Source organism: Stegostoma tigrinum, chromosome 3 (assembly GCF_030684315.1).
Source record: "Stegostoma tigrinum isolate sSteTig4 chromosome 3, sSteTig4.hap1, whole genome shotgun sequence".
Classification (NCBI taxonomy): domain Eukaryota; kingdom Metazoa; phylum Chordata; class Chondrichthyes; order Orectolobiformes; family Stegostomatidae; genus Stegostoma; species Stegostoma tigrinum.
In genome coordinates, this window is record NC_081356.1 from 15,501,374 (window position 1) to 15,522,264 (window position 20,891).

General features: G+C 40.3%; 1 protein-coding gene across 1 annotated transcript in view; it reads right to left on the minus strand.

Moving 5' to 3' along the window:
• Window positions 1–6,009: 6,009 nt before the first annotated feature.
• The window catches only part of LOC125451306 (beta-1,4-galactosyltransferase 1), a 43,760-nt gene continuing 28,878 nt past the window's right edge, over window positions 6,010–20,891 (minus strand). The window contains exons 5-6 of the mRNA XM_048528290.2: window positions 15,619–15,723; window positions 6,010–12,456 (exon numbers count right to left, since the gene is read on the minus strand). Of these exons, the coding sequence (XP_048384247.1) occupies window positions 12,309–12,456; window positions 15,619–15,723 (253 nt within the window). The 3' untranslated portion in view covers window positions 6,010–12,308. The remainder of the gene's footprint in view (window positions 12,457–15,618; window positions 15,724–20,891) is intronic.

Here is a 20,891-nt window from a genome sequence, read left to right on the forward strand (position 1 = left end):
TAATTGAAACATATAAAATAATCAGAGGGTTAGATAGGGTGGATAGGGAGAGCCTTTTTCCTAGGATGCTGACGGCGAGCACGAGGGGGCATAGCTTTAAATTGAGGGGTGAAAGATATAGGACGGATGTCAGAGGTAGTTTCTTTACTCAGAGAGTAGTAAGGGAATGGAACGCTTTGCCTGCAACGGTAGTAGATTCGCCAACTTTAGGTACATTTAAGTCGTCATTGGATAAGCATATGGACGTAAATGGAATTGTGTAGATTACATGGGCTTGAGATCAGTATGACAGGTCGGCACAACATCGAGGGCCGAAGGGCCTGTACTGTGCTGTAATGTTCTATGTTCTATAACCATCTTCGATGTTGTGGCCATTTCGGAGACATGGATAGAGCAGGGTCAGGAATGGATGTTGCAGGTTCCAGGGTTTAGATCTTTCATTAAGATCAGGGAAGGTGGTAAAAGAGGGGGAGGTGTGGCTTTGGTTGGTCAAGGAGAGTATAACGGTGGCTGAAAGAACTTTTGATGAGGACTCGTCTACTGAGGTGATATGGGCTGAGGTTGCCGAGGATGGTTTATTGACTGAGTCAGTATGAGTGGAAGTTAGGAACAGCAAGGGAGCAGTCACCTCATTGGGGGTTTTCTACAGACCCCCAAATTGCAGTAGGGAGATTGAAGAACTCATAGGCCGGCAAATTGTTGAAAAGGGCAAACGTAACAGGGTTGCTATTATGGGTGACTTCAACTTTCCCAATATAGATTGGAACCTCCTTAGTGCAGATGGTTTGGATGGAGCTGTTTTTGTCAGGTGTGTTCAGGGGGGTTTCCTTACTCAGTATGTGGACAGGCCGACGAGGGGGGAGGCCATTTTGGATTTGGTGCTCGGCAATGAGCCAGAACAGGTGTCAGATCTCGTGGTAGGAGAACACTTTGGCGACAGTGATCACAACAGCCTCACATCTACCATAGCCATGGAAAGGGAAAGGAGCAGTTACCGGGGAAGATATTTAACTGAGGAAAAGGAAACTATGATGCTATCAGACAGGAGTTGGGAAGTACAGATTGGGAGCAATTGTTCCACATAGACACGTGGAGGCTATTTAAGGAGCAGTTGTTGCGAGTGATGCATAAATTTGTCCCTTTGAGACAGGTAAGAAGGGGTAAGATTAAGGAGCCTTGGATGACGGGTACAGAGGTGCTTCTTGTCAAAAAGAAAAAGGCAGCTTACGTAAGGTGGAGGAAGCAAGGGTCTAGGACAGCTTTAGACGATTACAGGCTTGCTCGGAAGGAGCTCAAAAATGGACTGAGGAGTGCCAGGAGGGGGCACAAAAAGGCTTGGCAGGAAGGATTAGGGAGAACCCGAAGGTATTTTACTCGTATGTGAGGAATAAGAGAATGATCAGGGAGAAGGTAGGGCCGATCAGGAATAGCGTAGGGAACTTGTGTGTGGAATCTGAGCAGATAGGGGAAGCCCTAAATGAGTTTTTTGCTTCGGTTTTCACTATGGAAAGGGACCTTGTTGTGAATGAGAACTTTGAGGAGCAGGAAAAAAGGCTTGAACAGATCAATATTAAGGAAGTTGATGTGCTGGAAATTTTGGCAAACATTAAGATCGATAAGTCCCCGGGGCCAGACCAGATTTATCCGAAGTTGCTCCGGGAAGCGAGAAACAAGTTTGCTAAGCCGCTGGCGAAGATCTTTGCTTCCTCACTCTCCACGGGAGTCGTACCGGAAGATTGGAGGGAGGCAAATGTTGTTCCTCTTTTCAAGAAAGGGAATAGGAAAATCCCTGGAAATTACAGACCAGTCAGTCTTACGTTTGTGGTCAGCAAGGTTTTGGAAAGAATTCTGAGGGATAGGATTTATAACTATTTGGATAAGCATAGCATGATTAAAGGGAGTCAGCATGGCTTTGTGAGGGGCAGGTCATGCCTTACAAATCTTATTGAGTTCTTTGAGGAATTCACGAGACAGGCTGACGAGGGTCAAGCAGTGGATGTGGTGTACATGGACTTCAGCAAGGCATTTGATAAGGTTCCCCATGGCAGGCTCATTCATAAAGTCAGGAGGTATGGGATACAGGGTGATTTGGCTGTCTGGTTTCAGAATTGGTTGGCTGACAGGAGGCAGAGAGTGGTTGTAGATGGTATGTATTCTGCCTGGGGGTCAGTGCTGAGTGGTGTCCCGCAGGGCTCTGTTCTTGGGCCTCTGCTCTTTGTAGTTTTTATAAATGACTTGGATGAGGAGGTTGAGGGGTAGGTTAGTATGTTTGCTGATGATGCAAAGGTTGGAGGTGCTGTTGATAGCTAGGCTATTGCTGGCTTCAGCGAGACATTGACAGAATGCAGAGCTGGGCTGAGAAATGGCAGATGGAGTTCAACCTGGATAAATGCGAAGTGATGCATTTTGGAAGTTCGAACTTAAATGCTGAATATAGGATTAAAGGCAGGATTCTCGGCAGTGTGGAGGAACAGCAGGATGTTGGTGTTCAAGTGCATAGCTCCCTCAAAGTTGCCACCCAGGTGGATAAGGTTGTTAAGAAAGCATATGGCGTTTTGGCTTTCATTAACAGGGAGATCGAGTTTAAGAGCCGCGAGGTTATGCTGCAGCTCTACAAAACCCTGGTGAGACCACACTTGGAATATTGTGTCCAGTTCTGGTTGCCCTATTATAGGAAAGATGTGGAGGCTTTGGAGAGGGTGCAAAGGAGGTTTACCAGGATGCTACCTGGACTGGAGGGCTTGTCTTACGAGGAGAGATTGACTGAGCTCAGACTTTTCTCTCTGGAGAGAAGGAGTAAGAGAGGTGACCTGATCGAGGTGTACAAGGTAATGAGAGGCATGGATAACATCGATAGCCAGAGACTTTTCCCCAGGGCAGGATTGACTGCCACGAGGGGCCATAGTTTTAAGGTGTTAGGAGGAAGGTATAGAGGGGACGTCAGGGGGGGTTCTTCACCCAGAGAGTTGTGAGTGCATGGAATAGTTTGCCAGTGGTAGCCATGGAAGCAGAGTCATTAGTGACATTTAAGCGACTGCTGGACATGCACATGGACAGCAGTGAATTGAGGGGAATGTAGGTTAGGTTATTTTATTTTCGGTTTAGGATTAGTCCATGGCACAACATCATGGGCCGAAGGGCCTGTACTGTGCTGTACTTTTCTATGTTCTCAAGGGCAACTAGGGATGGGCAAGAAATACTGGCCAGCCAGCCAGTAATGCCCACATTCTACAAATGAATAGAGACAAAAAAAAAATTCTGATTAGGGTAGCTATTATCCTGCAGGATGTGTTCTATTGCAGCAAATTCATATGGTGAACAAATACCTATTTACGATTCACCAACTAAGCCAATCTCATAGCAGACAGATCTGTAGGAATTCTGTCTTTGACAATACGATGCCCGACTTCCTTCTACTTGCATACTTCCAATTTGTAGAAGACACTGAGTCAGTGTTGCAATTCTTTCGACGTCTCAATGGGCCCCATCCAATGCTCAAATTCACACTTGAAATGGAAATCAAATAAGCTTCTTTTCAGCAATGTCCTAATCAAGATTTGGTCAGAGGCTTTTCTCCCTCAATCTGTGACAAACCCACCCTCACTGATCAGTATTCACATTGATGTTCCTGAAATGTGGGGCATATTGGGGGATCAAGAGTTCTACATCATAAGTTGTCCACCTGGTGCCAAGGTAAAGGACATCCGAAGCTAGCTTAGAGAATAAAAGGAACAATCTAGACATGTTACAGAGGCATAGAACACATACCCTTTCTCCCAATCTGTCCACGACAGCCAAGTTCCCCAAATTGAACTAGTCACCAATATTTTATAAACTGCTATAAAGTCACCCATGAGCCTGCTACATTGTTCTATGTACCTGCACCCCTAGGTCTGTCATTCCCTTGATTAGTTTCCACAAGATCAGAGTCCCTAGTGTGGAAACAGCCCTTTGGCCCAACAAGTCCACATCAACCAACAGAGCGTTCCACCTAGACCTATCCCCCTATAAACTCACTTAATCTGCACATCCCTGAACAGTATGCGCAATTTAGCATGGCCATTCACCTAGCCTCCATATCTTTGGATTGTGGGAGGAAACCGATGCAGACACAGGGAAGAACGTGCAAACTCCGCACAGACTGTCACCCGAGAGTAGAATTGAACCCTGGTCCCTGGCACCGTGAGGCAACAGCGTTAACCACAGCCACCATGCTGCTCAGAGACAGTGGTAAAAACGGTCCTGAGTAATTGTAATTAGTACAAGCTTGGACTTCATTCATTGAAAGGGTGCAGCCGCATAGAATTAAGATGTTAATATTTAGAAAGACAAAAATCATAAAACTACAGGTGACCTCATGTTGCAAAGGAATGGGAGACATGATATCTACAGTCCTTGCAGTAACAATCATTTGTTTTAAACTTATACAGAGGCTGAAGGCATTACTGGCCAGGCACATCCCTAATTGCCCTGACTGCAATTAAGAGTTATTTACATCACAGTAGGTCTGAAGTCACATGTAAGCCAGACCAGATAAGGATGGCAGTTTCCTTCCCTTAAAGGACAGTAGTGAACCAGATAGATTTTGTAACAATCAACATTGAACTTAGTCATTGTTAGACTCTTCCTTCCAAATTTTCATTCGATTCAAATTCTGCCACAGAACAGAATCCCTAGTGTGGAAACAGGCCCTTTGGGCCAACAAGTCCACACCAGCCCATCCCCATATAACCCACCTAAACTACATAATAATCGCTGAAAGCTATGGACAATTTAACATGGCCAATCCACCTAGACTGCACATTTTTGGCCCGCAGGAGGAAACCAACGCAGACACGGGGAAAATGTAACTCCACATAGACACCCAAGGGTGGAATTGAACCAGGGTTCCTGGTCTTGTGAGGCAGCACTGCTAACCACTGAGCCACTGTGCCGCCCCCTATTATCTACCATCTTGTGTGGTAGATAGGAATTAATAACTGTAAAGAACAAAACCACAGGCAAGGCATCCTAATGGTAGACTACCAAGTAGAAGAACTCTGGATTATTACCTGAGCCAGCTATTTATCCCAATACCATTTTGCAAGGTCAGGAGTGAAGAGTGCTGAATAATTGGTGTGGGAATGAGGAGTTTTATTTCATGGAACATGAGCCTAAGTATTGGGCTCCACCTAAACCCAGGATGGATGGCCTCAAAGATTTTAAAAATAGCAAATTGAGGGGAGGGCTTAGATAGAAAAGGTAGTACAAATTATATGCTGTAACCTCAGATCAAACTCCAAAATTTGGAAATGCCAGTAATTGATTTTTTTTTTGTCTATGCAACTCCAGGACTCACCATAGATAGTGCTGCAACATGTTAAAAGAAGTTTTAAAAATGTCAAAAAATATAGCAACATTTTTAAATAATGAGATTCCAAAACACTTCAAAAAAAGTCTACCTGCATCACCAAATGTTATCTCTGCAAATTTATTGCAATTTGCGGTTCACAATTATTTCTCTAATTCATTAAGACATTACAAATGTAGCATGTAGCCCCTGGGCCTATAGATAATTGTTTCTTATGTTTTTCCTGTACAATATTACAAACTTAGTGTTCTGAAATCAGTTTATTCCCTGTTCTCAGTCTTGTAAAATAAAAAGAAAAATCTTTGCTTGTTGGGATATCTAGGCAGTGAATAGAAAAAAAAATTAAAATTCTGCAGGAATGGAATTAGCAAATACCTCTACAAAACAGAGGTATGCTAGCTGTTTGACTTGCTTGTGCATTCAGCAGTTTATAAAACAGAGATCAATAGATTTTTTACCGATCAAATGTTTTAAGTTGCAGTTCAGCTATTATCTCAATGGATGGAGGTAAAAACTGTAGGAACTAAATGGCTTATTCCTTAGGTACATCCAACAACCCAGACTTTAACTGTTTCATATATGGATGAACAGTTTATGATAATAAAATGTGGCAAGACAAAAACAGACTAACTTGATCCAGTTTTTTTTAAAACGTCTTTATTTACAATTGGACATATCTTTTACAAACACCAGTTGATTTTTTTTAAATATAAAAGCTATGCTAGTTGTTTACTTTGGTCCTTCTGTAAAATTGAAACTCATACATTATTCAATGCAAACATTCCGCATAATTAATTCCAAGTGCAAAGGTTTGCAAAACTGATTGTAAACACCAATTGACTTCAGTTTTATATTTTGATAGTATTCACAGCTCTAGACTCAAAAAAAGAATACAGCATATAGGTAACAGCTAAATTAGGTTCTGGGTTGAGCATTTTAGACAATGTGTAAAAACTGAAAAGAAAGAAATCCTTGTAACATTGAAACTTCTGAGCTTCTAAAACCCTCTTGAAACCCTCCTAAAATAACACACAACAGATTAAAGCCAAAATTCCACAGGACTGAGAATCTAAATGATCAAAGACTGCTGAGGCAGTTAAAAAGAGGATAAAGTCCTGATGGTCGGCACAATGATTAAACTGAGGTGCCGCCTATAGATTTCAATCACATATTGCATCAAGTGGTTTAACACGTAGTGAAATTAAGTGACATGTGACAAACAGCTAAAATCAATGAATTTCAATGGCGGTGACTGGACAAAACTGGATCTGTTAAATGTCACTCATACCCCAAGTGGCAAGACAGGTAACATTGGATATCATGGAAGATCTGACACTGCAGTGGAAGACAGCCTATCAAACCTCTGACTAGAGGAAAACAGACCACCAGCAGAACCAATTCTTAATGCAGAGCCAATAAGTCTATTGACTTGATATTAATTATTTGATTTAAACACTGTATGCATCATTTGATACTTGTGTAAACTGAACAATAAAGCACTGTGCATTATTGCATTGTTCAAAAGGTAAGTGAGTGAATTAGATACAAATTTTGGCTGGCACAATTCAAGATCAGAATCTCACTGTCAGTTTTCATGAGCTTTCCTGGAAAACAAGGCAGTGTTTTGGTTAAGAATAAAGCTACACACGAACACAAGTATATCTTTTGCTACCGGGGAAGCAGCTTAATGGAATTGTGAAGCAGAGCGACAACATGAGAATCACCCTGTTTAACAAGTTGTTTGTTCCCCCAAATACAGATGCATCTGCAGTGAAGTACATAAATTTCATATTATACATAAAAATTTCAAGCTATTTATATGTTGCTGGTGCTGGACATTCGTTCAGTTTACTGAATGCTTGAAACTGGGACTGTGATGCACACATGTCAAGGAGCGCGAGAGAAGAGGTGACTAGAGAGGCGGTGCTAGATTGGAGCATACAGCCATTGCTAAAGGCCGAATGAACCAATTGTTTTAGGAGTCACGAAGCCTTTCTCTCCGCGCCCCCCCCTCCACTCACACAGCCTCTGAATGACCTTGATACACATTTAACAGTGGTTTGCATCTGGATGGCCTCCCAATTAGACCTTGTGGTCTTACAGACAGCCTGGATGCTATGTGCAGCTGCAACACAATTATTTGCATTAATATTACAGTAGTGATTTATTAGGAGGAAGACCGCAGAAAAGATACAAGTAAAATGCCTTCCATTGTAAAGTACCACTAGAGGCTTCATGTGGCTAGAATTAGAACTTTTCAGTTCATTCAATTTTCTATAAATGGAGCCAATTCTACATTACCATAGAAATCCAAAAAGAAACAAATTTGTTCATGACAAATAAACACCTAATAAATGTTGAAAAGGCTTTGAACAAGTACCATGTGGAATTTTGTTTTGCTTTGGTAGCACTGGGCTCAAAAGTCAAATAATGCACATACTGTCTTGCAAACAAATCACACTTCATAATGATTCAATGGAAAGTACAAGTGACCACACAATAAATAACTATTGCACTGAAAGTTTTCGTAAAACAAGACTGAACAAATACTTTTCAAGCAGGGTAGCCGACAATTTACCTTACACCTGACAAGTCAATTTGATGTCAAGGTAACAAGAATTTTTGCTCCCAGTCATTATTCATTCACAAAGTACAACTGAGGGGCAAGGGTAATTTTATGGCTCTTCAGAAACTGGATTATACCTTTATCAGAAAGTGGTAAGGTCTGAGCAGAATTATTCCTCAAGGTGAATCAAACTGAAAAATCCAACGTAAAAAGCCAAAAGAACTGCGGGTGCTGGAAATCAGAAATAAAAACAAATTGCTGCAAAATCTCAGGAGGTCTAGCAGCACCTGGAGAGAAATCAGAATTAACATTGTTTCTTCAGAACACTCATTTTAAAGTGAGTGCACTGATTAAAGTGCTACTAATTTAGGTAATTATTGCTAACTCTAGCAATATAATATGATGCACATTATAAAATGGCAAATGACTTTGGTTTAAAGTATTTTCACAACGGCCAGATAAAGAAACAATGGTAGGTAGCAATTGAATTATCAGCACACGCAAGCAGTCTCCAGATTAGCCACAGGCCTGCATACTATGCAGTTTAATTCCAAAAAAAACTATCCAAAAAAAAAACAGCTGAATAATAAACTTGCTGTCCGTTACACTGCATTTTCACTTTCACTGTAACAGCCGCAAGAGTGCAATTTTTATATTTGTTCAATATATTAAAAAGTGGTCAGTTTTAATAGTATAATGCATTTAAATATTTTTGTTAAAAGGCCAACTAAAGCTCGAGCTCAAATCAAAGGCACCAACAAGTCACGTAGATTGAACAGTGAATGGTCATCAGAACGAGAGGTTAATTGAAGGCAAGGTGAGAGGTTTGTTAAAAATCTCAACATTCCATTACTGGCTTGGCATTTCCAACTACTGGATGGCCAATCTTCTCAATTTGGCTGAGAATTTACCAGAATTGACAGCTATTCCTCAGATTTCTGGAAATGAATTGGGAGAAATTTAATAGAATATTTAAAAAACAAAGAAAGTGGATAATTCAAAGAAGGCTTCATTCATTCTTAAAACACAAGTTTCAGATGATTTTTTTTTCTTTCCCTAGGCAGCATAATGACATGATATTTACGTAAGCAGGTAATACCACTAAAAGTGGCATGCATGCTCATGAATGTTGTCTGCTTTTCCTGCAAGGTGAACATGATTTTTAAAAAAATCTGCATCGGCTATTTAGCTGACTATTCAAAACTAAAATGCAAAATATGATTGACAGGGGCAAGGAAGATTTTATACAGCACTGAAAAATAAGCATATTTGCTAATAGAAAAATGGCGTTCAAAAATTAACTTTGCAAAATCAACATGATTAAAACAGACTGCATTCTACATCAAGGTTTTCAGTGAAATAGAGACAAGTGCTGCCCAGCCACTCGAGAGAATAAATCAGAAGCAGCAGAATGTCACAAATCAAGTATTTAAACAAAGATTCAGCCTACTAAAATCTGGTGGAACAAGTTTGCCACCATTCAAGTTAACCTTTTAACTGAACCTCCATCGCCCCACCTCAACCTCATTTTTCAGAGCTATAATTGAGCAAGGTGGGTCAAATAGCTCCCTATGATTCAGTGAGACAAAAGAAATAAAAGCTCCAAAGACTGTGGATGCATATTACAAAGCTTTCTCTGAGGATTCAAGGGGTGTGTTGCTTACTTATAAAATGCAATCTGTTTTATGCCTGGAGCAATTGCATCAATTGACTGTAACTGAAGCAGAGTCAAGAACTTGGAGTATAAGCTGAAGGCTGAAAATTTACAAATGGTTAAAGTTCCAAATTGTTTGAACACTAGAAAACAGTTTTAATGTTAACCTTATCCTGCATGCATTAGTTTCACTCAACTTCATGGCCTTGTCCTTTGTAGAACTGGTTTAAAATTACCTACAGTTCGCAACTTTAGGTTTCAGAAGCTGAACAACCCAAGATGCAAAGTATCCTAAAGAAACTAGGCCATTTTTAGGGTACATTGTTTCTGCATAAGAAATGGCTGCTTCAAAAACAGAATAAGCAATCTTGAACAGCAATGTGCAGACTGACAACCACACTCAAAGTGCTGCTAAGAGTATCAGAAATGCCAGACTCTGCAACTCGGAATAATTCAAGTATGAGCCAGCCCCAAAGAGATCAGCCATCTCCCAAAATGAGAAATAAGAATGTTCAGGCTAACAGTGCAAACTGCCTCAATTGCTAAGTTTGTCTTTCTTCCAGGTTCAACTAAAAGCAAGAGAAAGATAGTCGAAAAACTTTAGATATTAGAAGGTGGGCAAGTAATAGCCAATATACAGTCCAGCAACTATGGTCCCGTAGCAGAAAGTTGATTGTATTTAAACTTGTACATAAGAATGAAATCTGTAGCAATAGCACTTTGGAAGTTCCAGGAGTAACAGCAGTGGCCATGAAATACATCCTGTCAGAAGATCTTGCTATCATAAATGCTGGCAATTTCATTGATGCAACTTTGGCCAAAATCTAGTATTGGTCTGACAATACCACTTTGGGCACTTTGCCATTGGATAGACTGGACCCTGATAGGACAATGACCACTATCATATCTCTTCTTTACACTTTTGGATATTTTTGATGCAGCCTATAGATATGACATCTGAATCATTCTTCAGCTGAACATTTTCAGTCTAAAAGCAACATTTTGTGTGTGAAAGTGTTCAATCACACCCAGTTTTGTGCATGCTTTAAGGGTCTACACAAGGAAGATGTCAGCATTCACAGCAAATGGCACTGTTAATGCCTGTATGTGGTATGATGCATGAAGCATGTGCAACATTGCAGAGATTTGAAACAGACTGAAGAATGTGTATTATATGCATGTATTTGCACAAGTATGAAGAATCAGGCATGCATTTGCGATGGTATTTTCCTGAGGGGGGGGGGGAGAAGAAGGGGGAGACACACAGAATCAGATATAACAACTGAAGAGGGAACTAGAAAGCAAGCACAGCTCAGGTTATGCTATATTAACAACCTTATTATGCTGTTAGGCATCTCTTCAAGGTTTTTCCTGACTGATTAATTATGTAGTTAGATCATTATATAAAAAAACAATGTTGCATTTTAGTGAGCTAGTTTCATGTGCTCATATTTTGACTGCTGTGATAACCAAAAAATTGCAAATACAAGAAGCAATATTCTATGTGAGAATATACTTCAATATTAACAAATGCTTTCAATAAAATCCAAAGATCCCAAGCCTGCATGTTTGCTAAAATTAACCGTTTCTTCCTAGGGAGATGCCCTATTTGCATACCAAGTTTTGATGAAATTCTGTTAGTTTTTGAGATGTGTTGTTTCCAGACAAAAGCATTATCTCCACCACCTTCAGATTCAGAGGGGAAGCTACCCTTCCATTTGATTACCAAACATTAAGACAAGGAAATATTTTCACATTGATGTAAAACAATTTTAGGTGAGGTCACTGAAACAACCACATCTTTCAACACATAGGGTAATACATATTACCATAATTTCATCATTAGGTTAACATCCTGAATATCCTAACCAATAGCAATGTGGAAACAGCATTACTGCTAGTACAGGAATGAGGGATGGGCAATAAATGGGACCATCAAATGACAGAGCAGACTCAAAAGAGCCAAATGCTCTAATTCTGCTCCTCTAACTTATAATCTTATCAGAATTACTCACATTGGAGAAAAAAACAACACAAAAAAGCCACACTGGCAATATATTATTAGTAGTTACTTTCCTAGCCAGCATCCCCAGTGAGCTAAAGTCCTCTTCACAACACTTGAATTCACAATGGATAGCTGACTTTTGATGGGACATCACTCTTCAAATTCAACGTTGAATTTTCTCCTAGAGTGAAAATGTGTTCAATCATCTCAGCCAAAGTCTTATAACAGTGAAATGTAATTCATTGGCAAACAGGCAGCTTGCCTTTGCTGGGTCTGTATCACATTTCAGATATCATATTCTCAGACATCTGTGTGAGTGCACACAAATTACAAATGCTTCATCGGCGATCTGAAGTGAAATAAAAGCATATGCTTCAGCTGATGAATGAACTGACGAAGCAACATATTTAGAACATAGGTGACAGGGTATTCATGAGAGCCTGAAAGTCACACCTAGGTTAGAAAACAAATGGAAAATCACTTTAGCATTCAGACTTTAAAAGTTTGTTTTGAAATAAGGGCGTAATTCTGAAACTGTCCACCCAGTGTGATGTTCGAGTTTCTGGAGCTGACATGATGAAATCCCAGCGGCAATTTGAGTTCATCATCAACAACTCTTGATAAAACAAGGAGAAAACACAGCGCATGAAGTTAAATTAATAAGGCACACATGGTACTCAGGATGAACAGAAAGACTCTTGAGTTTAAGGACTGAGTTCTCCACAGCTTTTTCTTATCTTGAAGGTGATCTTCCAGGCCCACCAATATCCACATCAATAAAGGTGTATAAAGGATATTTCTTGACCTCTAACACCGTGTACTTGAGTGAATTTAAACCATCATGTTCCATTGTCTGTCTTGTTTTAGAAATTCTGTTAAACCTGTAAGCAAATATTTCAGAAGAAGCAATAGCACATTAATAAGATTACATTTTTGTCAACCGAAGTTTACTTATCCTAGAATTCACACACATGGAAACAGTGAATTTATATTTAGTCTATTTCATTTGCACCACAAGATTAATCTCACTGGGTATTTAGACATTTATGGCTTAAGAACTGGCAGAAATTATTAAAATGCATGTAAATTGAAAAAATGAACTCATTTGAAAGATGTCTCATTAGATAGGCATGGGGAATGTAGTAGATTTATCATGTACGGGTTTTCAGAAGGTCAGAACCATAGAATTATACAGCACAGAAACACAGTGATTTGTATCAATCTGCTGTGGTAGTTGTATGTATAGATAATGCTGTTCAGTCAGTCCTATTCTTGCCCACTGCCTTCTCCCACCGCTAATGAATCACTACTCCACCTGTTTGAACACCATTTGAAGGAAGCACAGAGGCTGTCAACAGCACAAAAATGTACTCTGGGTGAGGATATCAATGTGCAGCACTAAGGCCACGTCAGTAGTATCATTACAGACTGAAGTGGCTGGGTCCTGAAGGAATTGCTTCAAGACCGGGTCTGAGACAGCTGGTAAGGGAACAAACCGGGGGAAAATAAGCTTTTTGTTTTAGATCCACTTGGGCATTGCTGGCTGGCCGGCATTTATTGCCCATCTCTAGATGCCCGAGAAAGGGGTAGTGAGCCGCCTTCTTAAAAACTGCTGCAGTCCATGTCCTGTAAGTAGATTAAAAATGCTAATTCCAAGGCATTGAGCCAGTTACATTGAAGGATAGTGACGTAGTTCCAAGTCAGGCCAGAGAGTGACTTGAAGGAGAACTTTCAGGTGGAGGATTATCCATATATTTAGAAGGATAAAGGCAGCAGATAGAAGCACTTGTGGGCTTGGAAGGTACTAAGGATCTTTGAATTTAAAAAAAAATTCACATTATGTGGGTGTCAAAGGCTAGGCCAGCAATCATTGCTTGCTCAGAGGCCAGTGGAGAGCCAACAACATTGCTCTGGGTATGGAGTCACACGCAGGCCTGACCAGATACAGCCAGCAGTTTCCTTCCCCAAAGGATAGTGAACCAGATGGGTCTCTTTCTTCGCACCTCCACCACCCCCCCCACCCCCAACAAGTACCAACAGTTTCAGGATCATTAGACTTTTAATGCTTGAATTCAAATTTCAAAAAAAAAAAGCAGATCCCCAGTACATTACCTGGGACTTCAGATTAATAGTCTAGCAACAATGCCATGAGGTCATTACCTCCCACAAAGTGAATCAGTAGATTGGAAAACTTGCTACTGCTGAGTACCTGTGGTGGTGTGGTGAATGTGGTAATAAATCTGGTGAGTTACTTTGTACTGGATGGTGCCAAGCTTCCTGCGTTGAAGGAGCAGCACCTATCCAGTTAAGGTGGGCGGCTTCCAGTATTCCATCATATTGAGAGTTGTGCCTTGTAAATTTTGGGGGGTTGTGTGGGGGGGCGAGGAGGAGGAGATCTCTACATTCTCCTTTCCTTACTTGTTGCAGTATTCCTAGCCTCTGACTTGCTCTGGAAGGCACTATGTGGCAAGTCCAGTTGAGTTTCAGGTCAATGGTAGAGGGGTTTAGTGATGATAACACCCATTGAATGGTCAGGGGTGGGGGGGGGGTGGTGGGTTACACTGTCTCTTCTTGGAGATGATCATTGCCTGTGTGGGGCAAAAAAAAAGAAAAGAAGAAGTCTTGCTTGCCACTTGACAGCCCAAGCTTGGATATTGTCCAGATCTTGTTGCATTATTTCAGTATATGAAGAGTCACGAATGATGTTGAAAGTTTGCCAACGATTGTACAACATCCACACTTCTGATTTATGGAAGAAAGGTCATTGCTGAAGCAGCTGAAGATGGTTGTGCCTAGGACACTACCCTAAAGAACTTCTGCTGAGGGGTTCTGGAGCTAAGATGGACGACCTCCAACAAACAGAACCATCTTCCTGTAAGCAAGGTATGACTCCAATCAGCACAGAGTTTTCTTCTTGATTCCTATCGATTCTAATTTTGCTAGGGCTACTTGATGTCACAGATTGTCACTCTCACTGCACCTCTGGAATTCAGCACTTTTGTCTATGTTTGAACAGAGGCTGTAACGAGGCCACGAGTGGGTGGCCCTGGCAGAACTTACCCTCAACTTCACCAATTGACTACTTGCAGATACATCTGTCCATGACAATATCCCTGGAGTGTCCACTACACAGTCAATGCACAGACAGGCAATGTCCCATCTTCATACTAAGAATACCCTTCATCTTGATGTGAGGCAGCATTGAATAGATAAATCTATTTGAAACCTAGGAAATAAAAATTCAGCATCCCCGATGCACCATGAGACACCAGTTTCAGAATTACCTTTAACCTCAATCTGTAACCTCATGGCCCAGCATAAGCCCCATCCTACCAGTGCCACCAAGGGAGGTTTATCCCGATTCACTGAAAGTGTAAGTGTCATGCCAGAACATGAACTAAGCATACCTAAAATGTCAGATGTCAATGTGGTGAAGCTGCAACACAACCAGCTACATGCCAAAACTGTGGCAGCTACACGCAACAGACAGCGCTAAGCAATCTCACATTCAATGGATAAGATGTAGGTCCTGCAGATTTGCACCATCTGGTCATGAATGGCAGTGGACATCTAACAAGACGTTCAGCAAAATCTACAGGAACGGTTCCACCAATAAAGGGACTGCATTTACGTGGACAGGCTGGTGAAGTTGCATTTTTAAGAAGCAAGGAAGGCTAATAGATTTAGTAAAGATGTTGGATGTCATAAGGACTTCAGTGGAGAAAGGGAGCCAGCTTCCAACAGCCGCAAAGTAAAACCACAGGGCACCGATTTACGATGGCTAGGAAAGAGTCTAGCCCAAGAGGTATTCAATTTTTGTCCTGATTCTCAATATTTAGGGCGCAACACAAACACTACATGCTGAAAAACCAAAACAAAATAAATGTTGGATAAGCTCAGTAGGTGAGATAACAATGGAGACAGAAGTGGCATGAACTGAATTGAGAAATTAATCCCATTTCTCTCTATCCCAATCAGTTGAGCGCTTCCAATATGATCAGGATTTATATTATGCTATGCTGTTTCAGAAGGTGACAACTTACCTCTGAGGGTTAGGTGCATTGTTTTTATCTCTGTTATGTCTGATCATACGACATTTCCCAAAGCCACCATTCGGACGAGAAATCTTCATGCCCTTGAAAATTATCCTATTAGAAAAGAAAAAGATAGGACTTGAGCAAAGTCCTCTAAGGTCTCTTTAACCATTATCTAGCTGAGTGGGATTGTACTCATATGATTCTATTATCAAACTGTAGTCACAGAATTACCTCTGATGGATTTGCTTCCCAGCCCTGCTGTACTTCCTCTCATGTTCCCCCAGAAACTAGCCTTAAGCCCCCACCTTTTTCTCTGTTACGTTTTGCTACAGCAATATAATCTGGAAAGTCTTAGTCTCCACAAATACATTGATAACACCCAACTCTACTGCATCACCTTTCATAGCTGTATCACTATCTAGACAGATCGATCGCTTGTCTAGCATTTAGACAAGAAATTCCTTTCAACTATATCCCCAGACTTGAGTATTCATATGCACACTTGGCCAGCTACCACTTTCCACCCTCCCTAAATATGCCACATGTGCTCTTGCACACTTCAAGTTCATTCACTTACCAATGCTACATCTGGTCTACATTAGCTCCTAGTTTATAGAACAGCCGGACTTTAAAATTTTCACTCGTCCTCAAGTTTTCCATGGTCTTCTGCATCGCTTTAATTTCCTTCAGCCCTACTGCCTTCTGAATACTTATGCTCTGCCTGCTAATTCTGGCCTCTTGGTCATTTCTCATTTTAAGCATCCCACTTCAGCTACTAAAAACCTAAAGGATTGGAATTTCATTTCTACTCTTCTTTCATTGAGCTGATTTTGTTTTACAACATACCCGTGAAGCATTTGTAGTAACATTATACTAGAGGTACTGTATAAAGAATTATTTGCTGTTATACCCCCATACCAGTAACTATCGGAGTTTAATATGTAATAAGCAATGCAGAATTTGAACTAGCTGAACACCCACTGGACCCTACACATTCCAACTTAGAATTATCTTCATAAAATTATCTGGCACACCCCACAGAGAAGACACGGGACCCAATGAGTCAGCACCACTCATTCAAAAAGAAATCAAGCTGGTTTCAAAATGTCTTTCTTCATATGCCTGGTATCTTTTAATCATTAAAACTGCAGCAATTCAGAGCATGCGGGCAAAGGTTTCTCCATTGTGAGTAACTGGTAGCAAACTCCAGACAGAGGTAGACAAGTGAGTTACAGCTTAGGTCCCTTGTTTATCATAGGTTGGCTTCTTTGCTTCACATTCATAAATGAGATGAAAATTGATACCACGTCAGATGGGGAACAGGGCTGCATCCTGTGTGTACATGATGCTCGAAAATGGATTGATTAGTGCACGTTTAATAAGTTTCAGGAGGCAGGTGTTGAATGAGCTAATTCCTGCTATGAGGAAGTGAGTGGCCAGAAGCTGTCCAATAAATAAATATATTGGGAGTGCAATCAGTGGCAGTAAAAGAGATTAATTACTGTTGGAGCAAGGAGAGGAGAGGAACAGGACTGAAAAGAGCAGAAAGGGGTGCGGACTTTAGGGAAGGTAGTAGGGAAAGCATTTGCCAAGTCTTCCACTACCAGGTATTGTTGAAAAGATTGGCTGAAGAGAGCGAGTACATTTAATAACACTGTTAAAAAGTTGATCCATGATGATATGTAAATCATTACATACAGAGTATTACTATGTCTTCTTATTGCTCCTTTGTTTCACTGGCATCGAGCATCATGTTAGTTTTTCCAAGCGGCGGCAAGGCAGGGTTGGGTACACAAGGATGGGAGGAGCAGATTTTAAAAACATGATAGGGGGAGGAGGTCTCTCAGATGAACAGAGGATCACCAAAAAGGAAATATCCACCACATCCACAGCAGCTCAGGCAGCTACCAGGCTACACACTTGCATGCACCCCCTTCTGCAATGGGATGAGGTACTTAAAAAATTTACAGGCACTCTACCTTCCAACCCACGGGGAGTGGGCCACTAAATTCCAGAGTGTTAACTGCATCAGAATTACATTAACAGAAGTTGCAAAACAAGTATTGTATGGAACAATCTTAAGATCAAAAAAAATCAACATGATTGAGATGAAAATCAAATCTTATTTTTAGCTGAACAGTAACCCAACAAGTTGAACATGCATGCTGCATGCATTACCATTGTGCTGCTCTCTCTCCAGCTGGGTTAGGTTGAAAGTTGCTATTGAGATCACACTGCACCCTTCAATTGGAATGCTCAATATCCACCTACTCACTGTACAGGCACTTTTTAAAAAAAAAACCAACTGACAATCATTTCAACTGCCATGACGTGATTATTCGGACTGCAACTTCAGTTCTGGTCCCAGAAGTTGATCTAACTTAACAGTTGTGAATGAAATACTATTCGTATTATTTTGCAGACTCCTAGAAAGGCTTTGCAACCACAAATACCAGGTTGAGAACTGCTGATTTTGTTTGAACAAGGAACTACATGGGTGCTACACAACGGACTCAGATCTACGGCATTAAAGGTTCAATTTGGCATTCTACTGCTTTGCTATTTTGTTTTTCTGAAGTAGTTGCCAATGACTGTATTGCCTATCATTACTGTCAAAATGAAGGTGTCTCTGCTCAAGGTGTTTCAACACATTATGCTTACAACTTAATTTGGATTGGGTAGCATTTCACTTAACCATTCAACTTCACATCTTTATTTTCTTCATTTCCACATTTCCCATATTTAGTGACTGGTTCTTCAGACAATTGCTCCACTTTAAAACATGTCCCATTCCCTATAATTTTGATCTCAATTTGCAATATTCTGTACAGTACACATTAAATTTTTGTGACTTCGTGTTTCTACTTTCCAAAGGCCAGAATCAGCCTCAATCTGTAACAGATTCCCATTTATTCATTGACTTCGGACTTTTATCGCTTGTTGAATTTCACTGACAAAACTGCAAAGCTGGAGAGACACATACACGATCTTCTTGTTGCCTTGGGGAAAATCCAAGATGCGCACTTTTGGGCCTTCTGAGACAAAACGTAAACATGTAACTTTACCCTTTTGTACCGGATTCACATTTGAAGTGCATTTTGAGAGAAATGACACAATAAGAAAGGCAGGTGGGCGCAAAGGCAGTGAAAAGGCCTACCGAATCTCCGACAATGGTCCAGTTCTGAACCAGCATGGTTTACAGATACACACTTGAACACCACTGCCTCCAAAATATCACTCCTTAGCCATACCCACCACATTCCCCCTCAGCTCACATTCATCTTCCATGTCCTCCACAACATTGTAATACAATGCACAGCCCACAGGAGCCCTGCAGTACGTAGGAATTATTTTAAAATCCTCAGAAAAAGACGATGACATTGCTAACAATTTAATAAAATCCTGAAGTCAAACACACTAACATTGATATCAAGAAAAGTGCTCTAATGTAAGTGAATGAACTTATTCTGAACTCTTCCTGATGAAATTTTACAATTTAATAACCAGATATGTACACAGCAATTTAAAATTCTCATTTTTATGTACAACTCCCATACAACAAAATTGCCTCTACTTAAATAACCAAACCTACCCTTCGAACAATTTACAAACTGTTGTGCATCTGCAATTTTCTACCTTCCCCTGCCTTCTGTGCTCTATTTATCTCAATTTCTGCTTTGGCTCAGTGTCAGTAACTACAATAACTGGTTTACCGATTGCACGTACCTGGCAAAGAATTGTGCTTAAATTCAGAATCGATTTTTTAAAAAAAATCAAAAAATGACAATGTTTGTCATTAAGAATTCAGAGTAAATTATTCAGCAACATCAAACATAAATCCCATAAAATAACTGATGCAAACAGTACTGTCAGATCTAAAAAGGGCTTGTTCTCGGAGAAACGAGAATCTAGGCATTTGATGGAAAATCAAAATTGTGGGTGGATATCAAAAATACTGGCCTTAGAAGTTCCACGTTTTTGTAAATGCTCACTAGAAGCTTATTAAAAATAGCTGTAGTGGTCTGGACCTACAATCATTTAATCGTGACTTCTCAAATGATTTTGAATGATAAGAGATATGAAATCTTCAACTCAGCACCATTGTGGTAGCACCAGAACAAAGTGACAACTAAACCCCTCTTGCTCCTCTACAGTTCCTAGATATTCTTCACAATAAAATATTGGATCTTCCTTTGAAGTACTCTCACGTTCCCCATATTTAACTTCATCTGCCAAGTTTATGTATCTGTTCCTTTGTGACTTCCCAATTTCTCAGCCATTAACAAGAATTGTGAAGATTGATGTGTTTGTGTTAACTACAGCAGAATTTAAGATCTATAATGTTTTGAAAAAATATATAGTAAAATCTGGGTCAAAAACACAAACCACTTGACTACATGTTCAATTAGTTGCTGGTTTCTTGTATGTATTGTCTTGGCACACTTTCATTGGCAAGGTGCCAGTCTTTCTTTCCTCCAATGATACACACCTTTTGCAGCTACGGCCTAAATTATCAGGAGACTGCAGAACTCCTTGAATTTTTATTTAAGGGTTGCATAAACACTATTCAAGATAAATCTAACATTTACTGGTAACTGAATACCTGTTGCGTGACGATACCATCAAGATTCAATTGGAATTCACACGCTAACATCTGTATATAGATGCCCAATGTAGAGTCACGACAGGGCAGAATTACAGTCAACTTATGTGAATCCTACACTCAATTCAAGCCATTTAAATGTACCCCATAAATCAGTTACCACTTCTTTATTGACACAGCTTTGCACAAGCTTGAACATTAAAAAGGGAGAGATTTATATTAACATAGGATCTTGTTTTCTTTTCCAGAAGCACGTCAGAAACATTTCAGAGAGCTGTTTTGAAATGCAGTGTCTGCTGGTAATTGGGTATACCTCACTGTCATTTTGGGCACAAAGGGGTCAATGACCAGGTAAACTACCTTAAATGTGATTTTATGGGAGGATGTTGACCAAGATACCAGGAGAACTCACTGGCTCTTCTTCAAAGTAGTTCCAGGGACAGGCAGCTGACAAAGCAATTCAGTATCTCTCCAAAAATGCAGTATTTCCTGCAGACAGAACATTAGACCATGGTGGAAGTAATCCAGAGGCCTGGACAAATAGTTTGGAGAAACTAGTTCCAATCCCACTACAGTAAGTTTGAAAACTTATCATTGCAAACTTATACAGGTGATTAAATTTAACGTGTGATCCAGTAACAGTGACTATGAAACGACTGATTTATTGTAAAACCAA